We start from the raw sequence: 15,680 nt of genomic DNA, 5'->3' as shown, positions 1-15,680 counted from the left end.
GCATGAACACACAAGGAATGGAGTTGGAATGGGGTTCTGAATCGGCACATGGGCAGCTCCTAGATCATCTATTTGTTGTTCAACAAAGTACACTTCTCAAGTCAATCTTAATTACATCTTTGGTTACACTTTGGAAGAAAAACAAAATATAAAAATTATACTGTTATACTTCAATGATCTCTCTCTGTGTTATATATCGATTTCCATGCATATGTTCACCACGTAGCTCTATAAAACATTTTCTCTCTCCTCGGATGCCCCTCGATTGATTAGAAAGTTAGCGAGAGGAGGGGACAAGGGAGGCCCTCAATATCTTCGATTTCATATTCAAGGTTCATCACCCAAACACCTGCATGTTCTCTTAAAGACTTCTTTCATCTCCTACAAAACCTGCATTTAATGCACGTTTCCCTTTTAGCAGTACAAATACTAGCAAACCTAACACTGATTTCGCTCACAAACTTCATTGTATTCAATTACTTCCAACCTAATACCCATAGTTACAAAATCATCTCTCGTCATGTCTTCTCTAGCTCTTATCGTACTTCTATGTCTTTCTGTGCATGCATGCGATGCCCGGCATCTAGGCGTTACCAATAAGGAGACCACCAGGGAAGTTCACCTTCTCAGCAAGGTTGGTATTGGGATTAAATATATTATTAGGTTATGTTTTACATGCAGTGTTTGAGATATGTTTTTGAGAGATATGGTCTGATTTTTAGGGTTTGATGCAGGGTTCAGTGAAGCCAAAATCTTACAAGATTATAACTCCATCAAGGCTCAGGTTTTCCATCTCTGTGGAGGAAAAATTTATGGTTGAAAAAGATGGAAAAAAACCTTATGAGAGTTGGGGTGGTGCAAACACTAGGAAGCAAAAGGATTTGGAGGCTCTTTGGAAAAAGGACACCAGGGGAGCTACTTCAACTTCAGGTTCTCTCTCTCTCTCTCTCTCTCTCTCTCTCCAAAAGATACTTGTCTCGTTACACGCAAGGAAGAATCTCCTCCTTACAGCTGACGTGTCATTATATGATTGGAATATATTATTAGATTTAGTATCTGCTTGACCTACCTAAAAATATGTTTTATCGAATTATTTTTTAATATTATATAAGAATGCGTGGTACATCAATTGTAAGGAGGAGGTTTCTTCTTAAGCGTAAGGAATAAGCAATAAGGATGTACAAAAATGTCCAAGACATATTACACAGATAACTGCATCACCATTTTACTCCACCGAGGGTGTATCTTTATATCATCTTATACAAACTCCAACCTTAACTTTTTTAAAAGTCTCTTACATATGCATATATATATAAACACAAATATATAGCTTCCTCGGTAACTATAACAACCTGGAACATAGTTATATAAAACAAGTTGTTCTCTATTATGTCTTGCCTCCTTGCGTTCTCCTCTTTTTTGTGTACCAGATGACTATGTATGACTTATAAATATATATATTCTTATTTCTCTTATATTATCCTTGGGCATAAATATATTATTACTGATAGTGACAGAACGTGCAGGAAACAAGGTTTTGGCATCATCATGGCCAGAGGGTTTGCAACATGCTACCAAAATAGAGGTAAACAATTTTACTTCATGTTTTGTGTACCTTCAGATTGGTGTGTGGTTGTTGTAGAGTTAATGTGTAGGATGTGGTGGTTACCAAGACTCATGGCCCATCTCCTTCACCGTGTCCTCAGTGAGGATGGCAATGGCAGGTGGTCTACAAGTGCCTCTATGCATGCTGCATGTCTTCGATAAAATCTGTAACACTAATAGATCTCAATTTTCCTTCAACTAATTGGAATCAACTAACAATAATAATCATCATCATCCTTGACTTTGAATGGACTATGCATGCCCTATGTCTTTGATAAGAGGCATAGCACTAATAGTGCATCCTCAACAACTCAATAAAGCCTCTTCTTAACAAACATTTGGGATCAACGTACAAACATTAATAGAGTAACAGATATAGCCTGTCATTGCTCTTCGGGGAAACAGACTAATCAAACAAGATTTTTAATTTGATTGAGTGTAATTATCTTTATATTGTTCAAGAATTTGCATGAGAATGCATGTGAAGAATGACAAGGATGTCTCACTGTGTAGGGATGGAAGAGGCAAGCACGGTCGATGCTGGCATCTGCACCACAAAATACTGAGGAAGCCATAGATTCCAAGGAAGACGAAGTTGTGGAAGATGTAGTAGTTATGGACTATGCGCAACCCCATCGAAAACCACCAATTCACAACAAGGAACCCTAGACAGTCGAGCTTAATTTCCCTTGATGAACTCGTGCATTTCCTTCTTTTTGTTTCTCTGATTTCTGTGTTCAAAGGGCTAAAAAGAATTCATAATTAGGAAAATTGTTATAGTTAAAGCTGGTTTTTGCATTGTGGCAGACAAAAAAGTTCCTCTAAAAGGAGTCTTTTCTAGATTTCATAGAGAATCCTTTACAAAAGAGGAACTCCTTTTTTAAGGTTTTACTGTTAAAATAAAGTTTAATACAATGGAAGAGTTACAGCTAGTCATAAATGGGTAAATTTTGTGAATTCATGGTTGATGATCTTTTGTCTTGTCTGCTTGTATTCTAAACGAGACATTGAATAAAAGAGGAAACATACTACCTGGATGTGAGGCCGTGGTCATAAATGTGTTGGTTGATTCCGTCTTAAATGAGGGAGGCAGTTAGATGTTAGTTTCTGCACTTTCAGTTGATTGTTCCAACTGTTGTGGCTTTCACAAATGGATTGTAGTAAGGACTTTAGCCTGTGGAGCAATAAAACTTTTTACCTCTTGAGCAATAAAATCCCTCATGGCATATACCTATATATCACCATATATTTATATGTGTATCACATATATAGAACTCTAATTTTAGACACAGTAGATATATATTGGAGATTAACAAGAAACGGAATCATAAATGATGGGGAAACATTATAATGTTAAATTAGGATAAAGAGGACCAAAGATTACTCAAAGTTCCACCTCAAAGTTACAGAATCAGTTCCACAGCTAGATTTTCCCAGATTTTCAAGTGAGGTTTCCTTTAATTTTCCGATGTTAGAAACCTAGGAGGTGGCTTTTGCTTTGCCAAACAGAGATTACCAGTCTATAAGATTACAATCTATGAAGCTAGTTGGTAAATTATGCTTAGTTACAGTTTTTTAGGTCTTCAGATTCACTATTTTCAGCCAAAGTAGAGTGACATATATAGCCTCTCAATAATTGGAGTAGCTTGGCTAGACTTTATGTGGACTTGTACATCTTCTGCTCACCCAAGCCATTGTAGCATAGTGACATAATATTTACATCAAAAAGGGGTTCAGATCTAAATAGGGGATGATTATTGTTTGACCAAATTCTTTCCTAGAGTTCAACAAACTAGAACATTGTCAAGGCTGATGATTTGCTTGTACATATAACAAAACTTGATCAGGTAGATATGACTGTTTTAATCCTGTTATGGATAAATAGATGAACAAACTCAAGACTTCAACTTATCACAGGGTCTTTCTTCAAGACAAGGTAATAAAAATGGACAGCAATGGTACATAGGCTAATGTTTTCTGGCTATGGTCCGAGAAAATGCCTTGACACACAACCATGTAGGTCTTGCCTTAAACTCCAAGGTGTATATCAAGACAGGAGACATAGGATATAGAGAACATTGAGGTTGGTCCTTACCAACATAACAATGTTTAAGTCATTGATCTTAAGCATATTTGTTTTCGACTTAAAATGGCTATAGATAAAGGTTAAAAAATCCAAGCTGCTTCTACTTGCTTCATATAACAAACAGCTAACCCACCAAATCTACTGCTTAGTTGACAATCAATGTAGCCTATGTGAAATCATACTGTACATCAAAAAGAAAAGCGATATTAAACTACAAATCACTCGATTCATTTTGGGATTTAAGAAGAACATGTAAAGCAAACCTGCATTCCAAAGATAGTAACGTTCCAAACCTGTATCGCAAGCAGGAGAGAAATCATGAGAAAAACATTGTTGGCATTATTGGGCTGATGAATCACCGTGCAATAATAATTTCCAACAGGCAGTCTTGTCAGGTTTTGTCTTCCATAATTGGTCCAATAACAGTTCATTTCAGGTAACCAAACACCACTACAATTGACAAAGAAAGGCCTTACAAAGTCAATGAATTCAGATGTCCAGATCCCGGCTTCAAATCAATCTCTCTGCCGCCCTACTAGAAGAACTTGGGATAGCTTCACAATACCTCCACCCACTAAATGATTCTCAGGTAAAATGCTCAAAATAATCTTCTCTTTGATACATACAGGCACATAACAAATCAATAGTTTCTAGGATGAAATTTCACCAATTAGTGTTAGAAATATTCAGCTCATTTTGAAACTTTATGACCAAAATAGTTTGAAATATTCAATTCATTCAAACTCTATATAACTAGCATTTACAAATTACTATACACTAATTCATCCACAAATCATACAATTTCTGGGTACAGATCAGTTTTACTGTGTGTTGATATTTTTGCATCAGAACTAAAAATACAGCACAAGTTCGATACAAGCAAAACGACGATTAAATCAAACTATAACAAAAATAAAAGGATGGTGAATTTAAACGATTAGCCTGAGCTCACTTTCATTCTAAGATATAGGACAACCCAAAGATTATCAGAATGAATCCAAATGACTGATGAACTACACAACTATATTAGACCCCAGAACTGAGATAAATTCTCCAATCTTCAGTTCTAGAGCTAGAATTTGGATAGGTATAATATTGGGACAATGAACTCTGAATAGCTGGCATAACAGTTGGCAGAATTTAATGAACAGGAGAGAAACTACATGCATCGAATGCTTTGTGTTGAAATATATAAATATTTCTATATAATCCACAATTTGAGTACTCTGTTTTCTCTATCCAAAAAAAATAAGGAACATCTGTGCATGTATCCTATATAACCAGCAACTGGCAGTAAGCTAGAGACAGATAAGTATCCAACCCCAGCAGTCAAACCTCAGGGGCCTATTTGTTCAAACCATATCAAGCATAAGAGCATAATGAAGTGGTAATGTCTTGAAACACAAATCATGTGCATATGTTTCAAAAAGCATGGAGCATGTCAGGAGAATAGTTCAAAAGAGAAAATGAATCAACAATTTCGGACAAAAGTTTCACCCTATTTACATACTTCGTCAGTCATAACAAATCGGTTGATTGATCTTGGTGTTGGCTAATATAGATGCATGAGCACAACGGAGACAAAGCTCCAAGAAGTTATAAGATGCAGCCAAAGTACATGCCAAAAAAGGAGGTGTAAAGGACATGGAATTTTTCCAAGGGCTAAGTAAAAATGAAATATCTCCATCTCCCATTATGTCAAAACACTTACTAATGAAAAGAATAGCTAATTAACAGAAGGTCCAGAACGTTTTTCTTCAAGCCAATACATGTCATCTCATCGTGCTTATAGTCAGTCAACTTCAAAATTGTCTCCTGCTCAAGGCTGTTCAGCTTCACTTAAATGCCTCGTATCTTGAAACCTCTTTGCTTGAGGAGGGCAGGAGCGAGAATATCTCAGAGAGAATTTCACGAAAGAATCATGTTCTTTCATCTTACTGCCAAAGAAAGACAGAATAAACACCATGAATGAAATTCAGAACTTGTCTCTCTATGGCAGCAAGCTATAAATTTCTTTCAGACAATATCTCTTCTCTAGGCATGAGCAAGCCTCACTGCGTAAATAAAACTAAGGATGATAAAACAGGTAGTATCGCAGCAAATTTAGAAATGGTTTTAGCACCAAACATTTGATCTGAACTTACATCAAACCTTCATCTTTAAAGCTACTCATTCCAAGTAAATTCCCTCATAATTGTTGGGTTAATGTTATTTCTATCTTCAACAAGGTTCAGAAATGCATAGAGTTAGTGTCACATTAGAGTCTTGAGTTTGAATTCTGAAAATGCTTAGGTTTGAATCAAATAAGTGCCAAAATCAATATACATTTGTGAAGAATACTGAACTAAACAGACCATCCCAAAAACTCACAGCTCATTGCAGACAGCAGGCTGAGCTTGGGAAACAAATAGTGGACAGAGATCACGCCAGTTTGAACTTGTACATAAGGATTTTTCTTTGGACTGAATTGATAAATTCAGCCCAACTTTGCGTGTCCCATTTCCCGACCATATCTTGGACCGTAATTTCAGAACCTTTTCATCAAAATGGCCAGTTTAGTCCTTTTTACCAAGCAATTGACATGTTATGATATGATGAAAAAGGTACTCACAAACTAGAAGAAGAAAAACGAAAGGGGGCAGAGCCATGATACTGAAGAAGGCAGAGAATAGTATTCAGTCATCCATTGAATCCCTGCCTTACCTTTCCATTGATGTCTTAGGCAAAATACTCTCAAGTCTGTCCATCAAGTCTCTGTTGCAATGCAGGTGCATTTCCAAGTCATGGCTTTCTTTAATCTCCAACACAAACTTCATTACTCACCTCAATCAATCAATCGCAAACCCCAGCAATCAAACCTCAGGGGCCTATTTGTTCAAACCATATCAAGCAGAAGAGCAAAATGAAGTGTTAATGTCTTCAAACGCGAGTCATGTGCATATGTTCCTAAAAACATGGAGCATGTCAAGGAAAATAGTTCAAAAGAGCAAAAGAATTAATGATTTTATACAAAAAGTTTCACCCTATTTACTTACTTAGTCAGTCATAGCAAATCAGTTGATCTTGGTGTTGGTTAATATAGATGTATGAGCACAACATAGACAAAGCTCCGAGAATCAAAAAGATGCAGCCAAAATACGTGTCACAAAAGGTGTAAAAGGACACAGACTTATTCCAAGGGCTAAGTAAGAATGAAATATTTTCATCTCCCAATATTTCAAAACACTTCCTCATGAACAGAATAGTTAGTTACCAGAAGGTTCAGAATGTTTTTCTTCAAGCCAACACATGTCATCTCATTGTGTTTATAATCGGTCAACTTCAGAGATGTCTCCTGCTCAGTGCTGTTCACTTTCACTTGGTAGCCTGGCATCTTGAAACCTCTTTGCTTGAGGAGGGCTGGAGCAAGAACGTCCCAGAGACCGTTTTGAGAAAGAATCACCTACTTTCATCTTACTGCCCAAGAAAGGCAGAATAAAATTCAGAACTTGTCTCTGTATGGCACGAAGCTATGAATTTCTTTTAGACAATACTTCTCAAGGAAGGAGCAAGCCTCACTACGTAAATAAAACTAAGGATGATAAAACAGCTAGTATTGCAGCAAATTTAGAAATGGTTTTAGCACCAAACAGTTTAACTTACATCTAACCTTTTTCTTTAAGGTTACGCATTCCAACTAAATGCCCCCTCAAATGTTGGGTTAATGTTTTTTTTTTTTCCTAGTTGATACTCAACCCCCCGCCCCTCAAGGAATTGTTTGCGCACAAAAAGATTCAAACCTTAGACCTGATGCTTCCTGAGGCACCCGGGCCAAGTTCTTACTCACTTGAGCCAACCCCTTAGGGGCCTATTTGTTCATAAATAAATATATATATACAAGCAACTTAGTTTGGAGTCACTCATTACGTGTTTTTACCAATCAATTGACATGTTATGATATGACAAAAAAAGCACCCACAAACTAGAAGAAGAAGAAAAACAAAAGAGAGTAAATCCATGGTACTGAAGAAGGCAGATAATAGTATTCAGTCATCCATTGAGTCCATGCCTTACCTTTCCATTGATGTCTTAGTCGAAATATTCTCAAGTCTATCCATCAAGTCTCTGTTGTGATGCAAGTGCATTTCCATGTCATGGTCTTCTAATATCTCCAACACAAACTTCATTAAAACTCACCTCAATCAATCGATCACAAAGTCCAGCATCCAAACATAGCCGTTACTCACATTGACCCCAGCAATTAAACCTCATGGGTCTATTTGTTCAAACCATATCAAGCAGAAGACCAAAATGAAGTGTTAATATCTTGAAACATGAGTCCTGTCCATATGTTCCCAAAAACATGGAGCCTGTCAGGAAAATAGTTCAAAGGAGCAAATGAATTAATGATTTCAGACAAAAGTTTCACTCTATTTACTTACTCTGTCAGTCATAACAAATCAGTTGATGTTAGTATAATAAATGTATGAGCACAACACGGACAAGGCTCTGAGAATCAAAAGGATGCAGCCAAAATACATGCCACAAAAGGTGTAAAAGGACATATGACTTATTCCAAGGGCCAAGTAAAAATGAAACATTTTCATCTCCCAATATGTCAAAACACTTCCTAATGAACAGAATAGTTAGTTACTGGAAGGTCCATTATGTTTTTCTTCAAGCCAACACAAGTCATCTCATCGTGTTTATAATCGGTCAACTTCAAACAGGTCTCCTGCTCATTGCTGTTCACTTTCACTTGGTTGCCTGGTATTTTGAGGGCAGGAGCAAGAACGTCTCAGAGAGCGTTTCGCGAAAGAATCATGTTCTTTCATCTGACTGCCAAAGAGAGACAATGAACCAAATAAATAACTTGTCTCTGTATGGCAGCAAGCTATGAATTTCTTTCAGAAAATACTGTCTTCTCGAGGCAGGAGCAAGCCTCACTATGTAAATAAAACTAAGGGTGATAAAACAGCTAGTATTGCAGCAAATTTAGAAATGGTTTTAGCACCAAAACATTTGATCTGAACTTACACCAAACCTTCATCTTTAAAGTTACTCATTCCAACTAAATTCGCCCATAATTGTTAGGTTAATGTTATTTTTAACTTCAACAAGGATTAAAAATGCGTAGGGTTGGTGTCACATTAGAGTATCGAGTTTCAACTCTGAAAATGCTTAGGTTCGAATTTAATAGGTGCCAAAATCAGTATGTATTGTGAAAAACACTGAGCTAAAAGGACTATCCTAACAAACCACAGCTCATTGCAGACAACAGGCTGAGCTTGGAAACAAACAGTGGACATAAATCATGCCAATTTGATATTGTAACTGTGCGCTTCCTATTTCATGACCAAATAATGGACTGTAATTCCAGAACCTTTTTAACCAAAATGGCCAGTTTAGTCCAGATATTTAAAAAATCTGTAACGATATCCAGGAAGCAGTGTAGACACTCCTATCAATTAAAATTTAAAGAACAAAACTTCTACTTTGAAACTCTAGCAAGTTCTTTGATCATTTCGTAGGCAGTAAACAACAGTTGAATTAATTTTTTTGATATCGTGCCGCTGTTGATGGCAAACATAAAATTCACTCATTTCAGCATTATATCAAGCAATATACTGCAATAAAGAGAATGTCCACGACTAAGATATTTCTAGTGGCAATTTAGATTCAGATAGTTTACGGATAAAAAAGTATCAAGGCACCTGAACAACAATGGCATAGCACTTTGAATTGCTGCCATTGCAATCCGTTACATTAAGTGAGGCTCGAGTTTTCCCGGAAGGTAAGGGGCTCAAGTATTCTACCTGTGTGGAACAGGAAGAGATATTGTTCAGAGATACAATACAACTTAAAGAAGTATGTAAGAATGGAGAAACACATTATTGTTGTCATCTCAATCTTCATCATGTTAAAACAATATATCCATGTCACAGTTTGTGTGCATATCTGAGTGAGTGAGAGAAGAATAAAACTGTGTACAATTCAAACACACACTAATTTCAGCATAATGGTGTCCTTGTTTTTCTTCATAGAACAATGATTACAATACCAGAGCTAAGCCAGTGCATACTCATAAGTCAGAAATAATGTGAGTTAAAACTGAGCAACCAAATGACAGTTGAAAAAGTTAGAAATAGATAGCTTCCAAAACTCAAAGTGCTAACAAACAAAACAGCAAAAAAATGCATCTTAAATAGTAAATTACATTAACACAAATATATAAACCAGCAAAAATATGTCTTGTATTGAATTCTTGAGACCCATAACCAAAATTTCTGTCCCCATTAGTCACAAAACGCATTTTTGGAATTCGCCTTCACCAAAAAATAAAAATGAAATGAAATCCAAGTGCATACTCGGTTTAATTATGTGAAATTATCGTTGATTTTAGGTCAATTTTCCATAATAATGTCTAAAAGCAATATATCAAATTCACAATTTCTAGGGCATATGTGAGTGTGAATAAAAAGGTTTTGCAGAGATGAATCAGATGATGGAGAGAGAGAGAGAGAGAGAGAGAGCACCTAAGCATGCGTGATACACCAAGCTTTTCCTCTTTCTCGTTGTAGCAGATTATAGGATGTAGAACGAGCGTTGATCCTCTGCAAGTGTCTATATGATGCCTGTGTAAGACTGGAAGATCTGGAACGCTAATCTTGCTTATCCGTCTAACGAAAACAGAGGATCAAGGAAAATGAAAGGTAAAAAGGTTTAAATCTCCCCAGAAGAAGTTCTGATAAAAATAATAAATAAATAAATAAAAACTTTTCAATCAACTCACTTAATGGTCGTTAATTATTAGTGAGTTGATCCATTAATTTTTTTTTGAAAAAATGCTTTTAAAATCAGGTAGTTGTAAAGAATTTCTTGATCAAAAGCTTTTAATCAGTCGTGAAGGCAAAATATAAAGAAGTCAAGGTTTTTACATAAATGAGGGATCGGTAGTATTCGGTCAAGAAGAAATTCTGCACAACTCAAATTATTAATCTCTTTACTTTTAAAGGGAGCTGGAATTATTAAGACATAAATAGTAAGAATTTTGACGACACCATTGTGTCTTCGGGGACGAAAAAAGTGTGTTTTTTATTTAGTAAAGTTTTAATAAATTAAAATTGGATGTTAGCGTGAGGATAAATATGTCTTTTAAAAATTTAGTTCTATATCATCATGGTTGACCACGTATTGTTAATAAATTGACGACAAAGGTATGGAGTACAAAGTAGAAGGGGTTAAATGTATTCGATACGAACGTGTAACCAATAAGGGATTAAGTGTAATTTTTTAAAATTTAGAAAAAACTTGGGTATTTTTCCTTATCTAGAGGGATGGTCATTGTAATTAACTCAAAGAATAAGCAGTGATGATGATTGAATGAACTAATGTTAGAAAGACTTGTCCCACATTTGATCCAATATAAAAAGAAGGGAAAATTTAAAAATACTCTACTTAATTTTGTATAATTTAAAAAATGTTAGTTTTTTCAAACTAATAGGTTTGACTACTAACTTTTTAAAATTAATTACAAAATTACACTAAAACACTATTTAAATTTTTTTATACTCCAAAATACCCTCCTAGTATACATGCCAATGCGGTTCCACTTTAAGGAGCCAACAAGTGGAATAAGAGCACAGGATAAGCAAACCCAAACATGAACTGTGCTCTGCACATCAGCAGAGTTGTGAAGGCATTTATCATGATAAATCTTCAAATACTCCTGCAATCCCTCTCATAGTATTTGACCTGACAATGAGAGCTCATCATAAAAGTGCAAGTTCAATTGGAAACTTTATACAGAATCATAAAAGAGAATTAAATGGAAGACTGATAAATTCATTCATTCCCCTCATAGAAACTTCCAAGCAGAAAGAGAATAAATTGGCGTTCCCTTCCACCCAATAAACAGACATTTCCCATCCATACCAAGTGTGAAAAAACTTTTACAAGCAAAGTTCTTAACCACCAGGCTTGCTTGATACAAAGATGACGAGCTCAGTTCTATTTCCTTCATATATCCCAAACTGTGCAAAAAAAGCTCTCCAAACATTGATGTTTACGTGTCGGGTTTCCTCTCCCTCAGCTGCAATAATATTCCTTACTGTATTAAAAAGACATACAGATTCAAAAAAAAATCTATGTGTTGCTGGAAATAATTTACTTACGCAAGTATTTGATCGTCCTAATTTATAGCAAGTTGTTATGGGTTAGTTTTTATTTTACCTATTCTTAAGGTTGTAACCCAGTAGTGGAGCATGTTAGTAGAACATGGCTTCATGGTCCTACTTTTCATGGATTAGTTGTTGTATCTTTTATGTTAGCTGGTTGTACTGCCTATATAAAGGCTATTCTTTAGATGAATAAAAGATCTCAAGTTTTGCTTCTTTGCTTTCTACATATATTATCAGTGGTATTAGAGCTAGGTCAAGAGTGTAAGAAAAGTAAAGTTGAGAGTGCCAAACAAAGAAAAAAGAGTGTTCGTGAGATAGAATAGCAGCAGCTTCATTTTTGCTATTTCATCAAAGTGTTTTTTGTAGCAGCAGCAATGGCCTTTGAAAATAATTTTGTGCAACCTGCAATTCGACGCTTTGCTGGTCACAATGATCATTGGAGCATGCTAATGGAGAACTTCTTAAGATCTAAGTAGTATTAGCAAGTCGTTTTAGATGGAATAACAGGACCAGCAGCAGACACGGCAATGACGGAAGCGCAGAAAATGGAGATAGAAGGGCAGCGGTTGAAGGATCTCAAGGCCAAGAACTATTTGTTTCAAGCTATTGATCAGTCAATCTTGGAAACAATTCTTTGCAAAGAAACTTCCAAGCAAATTTGGGATTCCATGAAGAAGAAGTACCTGGGATCAGTAAGGGCGAAGAGGCAGCAGCTTCAAGCACTTCATACGGAGTTCGAAATGCTTCGGATGAAATCGGGAGAGTCGGTCATAGACTATTTTTCTCGAATGATGGCAATTGTCAACAAGATGCATATCCATGGAGACAAGATGGAGGACGTGACTGTAATTGAAAAAATTCTTCGATCATTGACGCCGAAATTTAACTATGTGGGTTGTTCAATTGAAGAATCAAAGGATCTTGATGATCTTTCAATTGATGAGCTGCAAGGTTCGTTGTTGGTTCATGAACAAAATTTTAAACAGCAAGAAAAGGAGGAGCAAGCATTGCAGGTCACAACTAGCAACAAATTTTTAGCCCCCAACTCAGCAGGCTGAAGAAGAGGAGGAGCCAGAGGAAACAAGGATCAAAGAAGCCAACAACAATTCCAATAACAAAAGTCTGAAGATAACCGATTTCATGGTTCTCAATGGAGAGGAAGAGGACGAGGAAGCAACTAAGGACGAGGTAGCCACCAAGGACGAGGTAGTCACCATTCAACCAATTTCAGACCAATATCAGCAGACAAGTCCAATGTTGAATGCTATAGATGTCATCGGTATGGCCATTATAAATCTGAATGTCGAACAAATTTAAATAGAGAACATGGTGAAAAGTCTAACTTTGCAGAAGAGGAAGAAGAAGTATCCTTGTTGATGGTTTGTCATGCAAAGGAGGAAACCAACAAGAATTTATGGTACTTAGATACTGGCTGCAGTAATCATATGTGTGGAGACAAGTCTACATTCTCTGATTTGGATGAATCCTTCCGTGATGATGTGAAGTTTGGAGACAATTCGAAAGTCTCTGTTATGGGAAAAGGAAAGGTAGCTATCCAAACCAAGGAAAATTCCATCCATACTATCTCTAATGTTCTTTTTGTGCCAGATTTAAAGACCAATTTGCTTAGTGTGGGACAGCTGCAAGAAAAAGGATACGAGATTTCTATCAAAGATGGAGTATGCCGAATTCAAGATGCAAAATTGGGCTTAATAGCTCAAGTCAATATGACAACAAATCGGATGTTTCCACTTTATCTCCACAACACCACTTATTCATGCTTCTCAGCAAAATTGAAGAATGTAGCATGGCTATGGCATTTTCGCTATGGTCATCTAAACTTTGCTGGGTTGAAGATTCTACAGCAGAAAAATATGGTGACTGGTCTTCCTCAAATTATAGCTCCCTCTGAAGTTTGTGAAGAATATGTTGTTAGCAAACAACACCGTAATCAATTTTCGCAAGGAAAATCATGAAGAGCAAGAAGCCATTGGAGCTGATTCATTCTGATCTTTGCGGGCCGATAAATCCATCTTCTAATGGAGGCAAAAGATACATAATTACCTTCATTGATGATTATAGTCAGAAAATTTGGGTATATTTTTTGCAGGAGAAATCTGAAGCTTTTGCAGCCTTTAAAATTTATAAAGCGTTGGTTGAGAAAGAGGTTGGAAGTCCAATTAAAGTTCTTTGCACAGATCGTGGTAGAGAATACAACTCGCATGAATTTGCAAATTTTTGTGAGTTTCATGGAATCAAAAGGCAACTTACAATAGCGTACACGCCCCAGCAAAATGGAGTTTCTGAGAGGAAAAATCGCACTATTATAAATATGGTGCGAAGTCTTTTGACGAGAAGCAATGCTCCGAAATTTTTTTGGCCTGAAACAGTAAATTGGAGTATTCATATTTTGAACAGAAGTCCCACTTTAGCTGTTCAAAATATGACTCCAGAGGAAGCTTGGAACGGATGAAGACCATCTGTAGATAATTTGAGAATTTTTGGGTGTATTGCTTATGCCCATATTCCAGATGAGAGGAGGCAGAAGCTAGATGACAAAGGAGAAAAATGCATTTTTCTTGGTGTTAGTGACCAATCAAAAGCTTATAAGCTTTACAATCCTATCACTAAGAAAATTGTTATTAGTCGCGATGCCGTTTTTGATGAAGAACGAACTTGGCCATGGAGTGAGAATGGTGCTAAACAACAAATACTTGCCACAGATTTTGATGGTGATGAAGAAAGGCAGCACCCTATGGAGAATGTACACCAGCAGCCACACCAAATGTTCCCGAAGGCACTTAAAGCTCGCCTACAGCTGCAACTAATGATGAACAACGTCCACAACGTGATAGAAGAAGACCTGCATGGATGACCAATTATGAGGTAACTGGGATTGAACAATCTGAAGATCCACTTACACACTATGCTCTATTTTCAGATTGTGATCTTGTAGCCTTTTAAGATGCTGTTAAAGAAGCAAAATGGAGGAAGGCAATGAATGAAGAAATTGTTGCAATTAAAAGGAATAATACTTGGGAGTTGACGAAGCTTCCAAAAGAGCAAAAGACCATTGGTGTGAAGTGGGTGTACAAGACAAAACTGAAGGAGAATGGTGAAGTTGACAAGTACAAGGCACGTTTGGTAGCCAAGGGCTACAAGCAAGTGTTCAGCATCGACTACAAAGAGGTTTTTGCACCAGTCACACGACATGACACGATCAGATTGGTGATTGCATTGGTAGCTCAAAACTCATGGCCTATCTTCCACTTGGATACGAAATCAGCATTTCTACATGGCGACTTGGAAGAACAGGTATTTATTGATCAACCTCCTGGTTATGTGAAGTTTAGAGATGAGCATAAGGTGTATAAATTAAAAAAGGCACTATATGGATTAAAACAAGCTCCAAGAGCTTGGTATAGTCGTATAGATGCTTATTTTTCTAAGGAGGGTTTTCATAAATGTCCATATGAGCATTTGCTTTTTACAAAAATTGGAGATGGAGGAAAGAAGCTTATTGTTTGCTTATATGTGGATGATTTGATATTTACTGGAAATGATAAAGCCATGATTGAAAATTTTAAGCAGTCCATGATGGTTGAATTTGATATGTCTGATCTTAGAATGATGCACTATTTTCTTAGTATTGAAGTGAAGCAATCTGCTGTTGGAATTTTTATTTCTCCAAAGAAATATGTGCAAGAAATTTTAGATAGGTTTCAGATGAAGAATTGCAATTCTGTGAGCACACCAACTGAGTTTGGTCTGCAGCTAACTAAAGATCCTGAAGGAAGGAAGGAAGGTGGACAACACTCTTTACAAGCAAA

General features: G+C 36.5%; 2 protein-coding genes across 3 annotated transcripts; both read left to right on the top strand.

Moving 5' to 3' along the window:
- The first annotated feature begins 442 nt into the window (after nt 1-442).
- On the top strand, nt 443-2,537 carry LOC132304028 (uncharacterized). Of its 2 annotated transcripts, none has more exons than XM_059801522.1 (4): nt 443-634; nt 723-930; nt 1,527-1,585; nt 2,119-2,537. In XM_059801522.1, the coding sequence occupies exons 1-4, from the start codon at nt 521-523 to the stop codon at nt 2,272-2,274; spliced, it is 537 nt and encodes a 178-aa protein (XP_059657505.1). In that variant the 5' UTR covers nt 443-520; the 3' UTR covers nt 2,275-2,537. The 2 variants fall into 2 exon arrangements, with proteins under 2 accessions (XP_059657505.1, XP_059657506.1); XM_059801523.1 differs by having other exon boundaries at nt 445-634; nt 735-930.
- Nucleotides 2,538-12,403: 9,866 nt separating this feature from the next.
- On the top strand, nt 12,404-12,908 carry LOC132305399 (uncharacterized). Its single transcript, XM_059803041.1, has one exon. The coding sequence runs from the start codon at nt 12,519-12,521 to the stop codon at nt 12,906-12,908; it is 390 nt and encodes a 129-aa protein (XP_059659024.1). The 5' UTR covers nt 12,404-12,518.
- Nucleotides 12,909-15,680: the final 2,772 nt, after the last annotated feature.

Source organism: Cornus florida, unplaced genomic scaffold (genome assembly GCF_030987335.1).
Source record: "Cornus florida cultivar Cherokee Brave unplaced genomic scaffold, ASM3098733v1 CherokeeBrave_3.0.0_Hap2_Chr04, whole genome shotgun sequence".
Taxonomy (NCBI): domain Eukaryota; kingdom Viridiplantae; phylum Streptophyta; class Magnoliopsida; order Cornales; family Cornaceae; genus Cornus; species Cornus florida.
The sequence above is the reverse complement of the archived record's forward strand: the minus strand, read 5'-3'. Positions and strand labels throughout refer to the sequence as shown.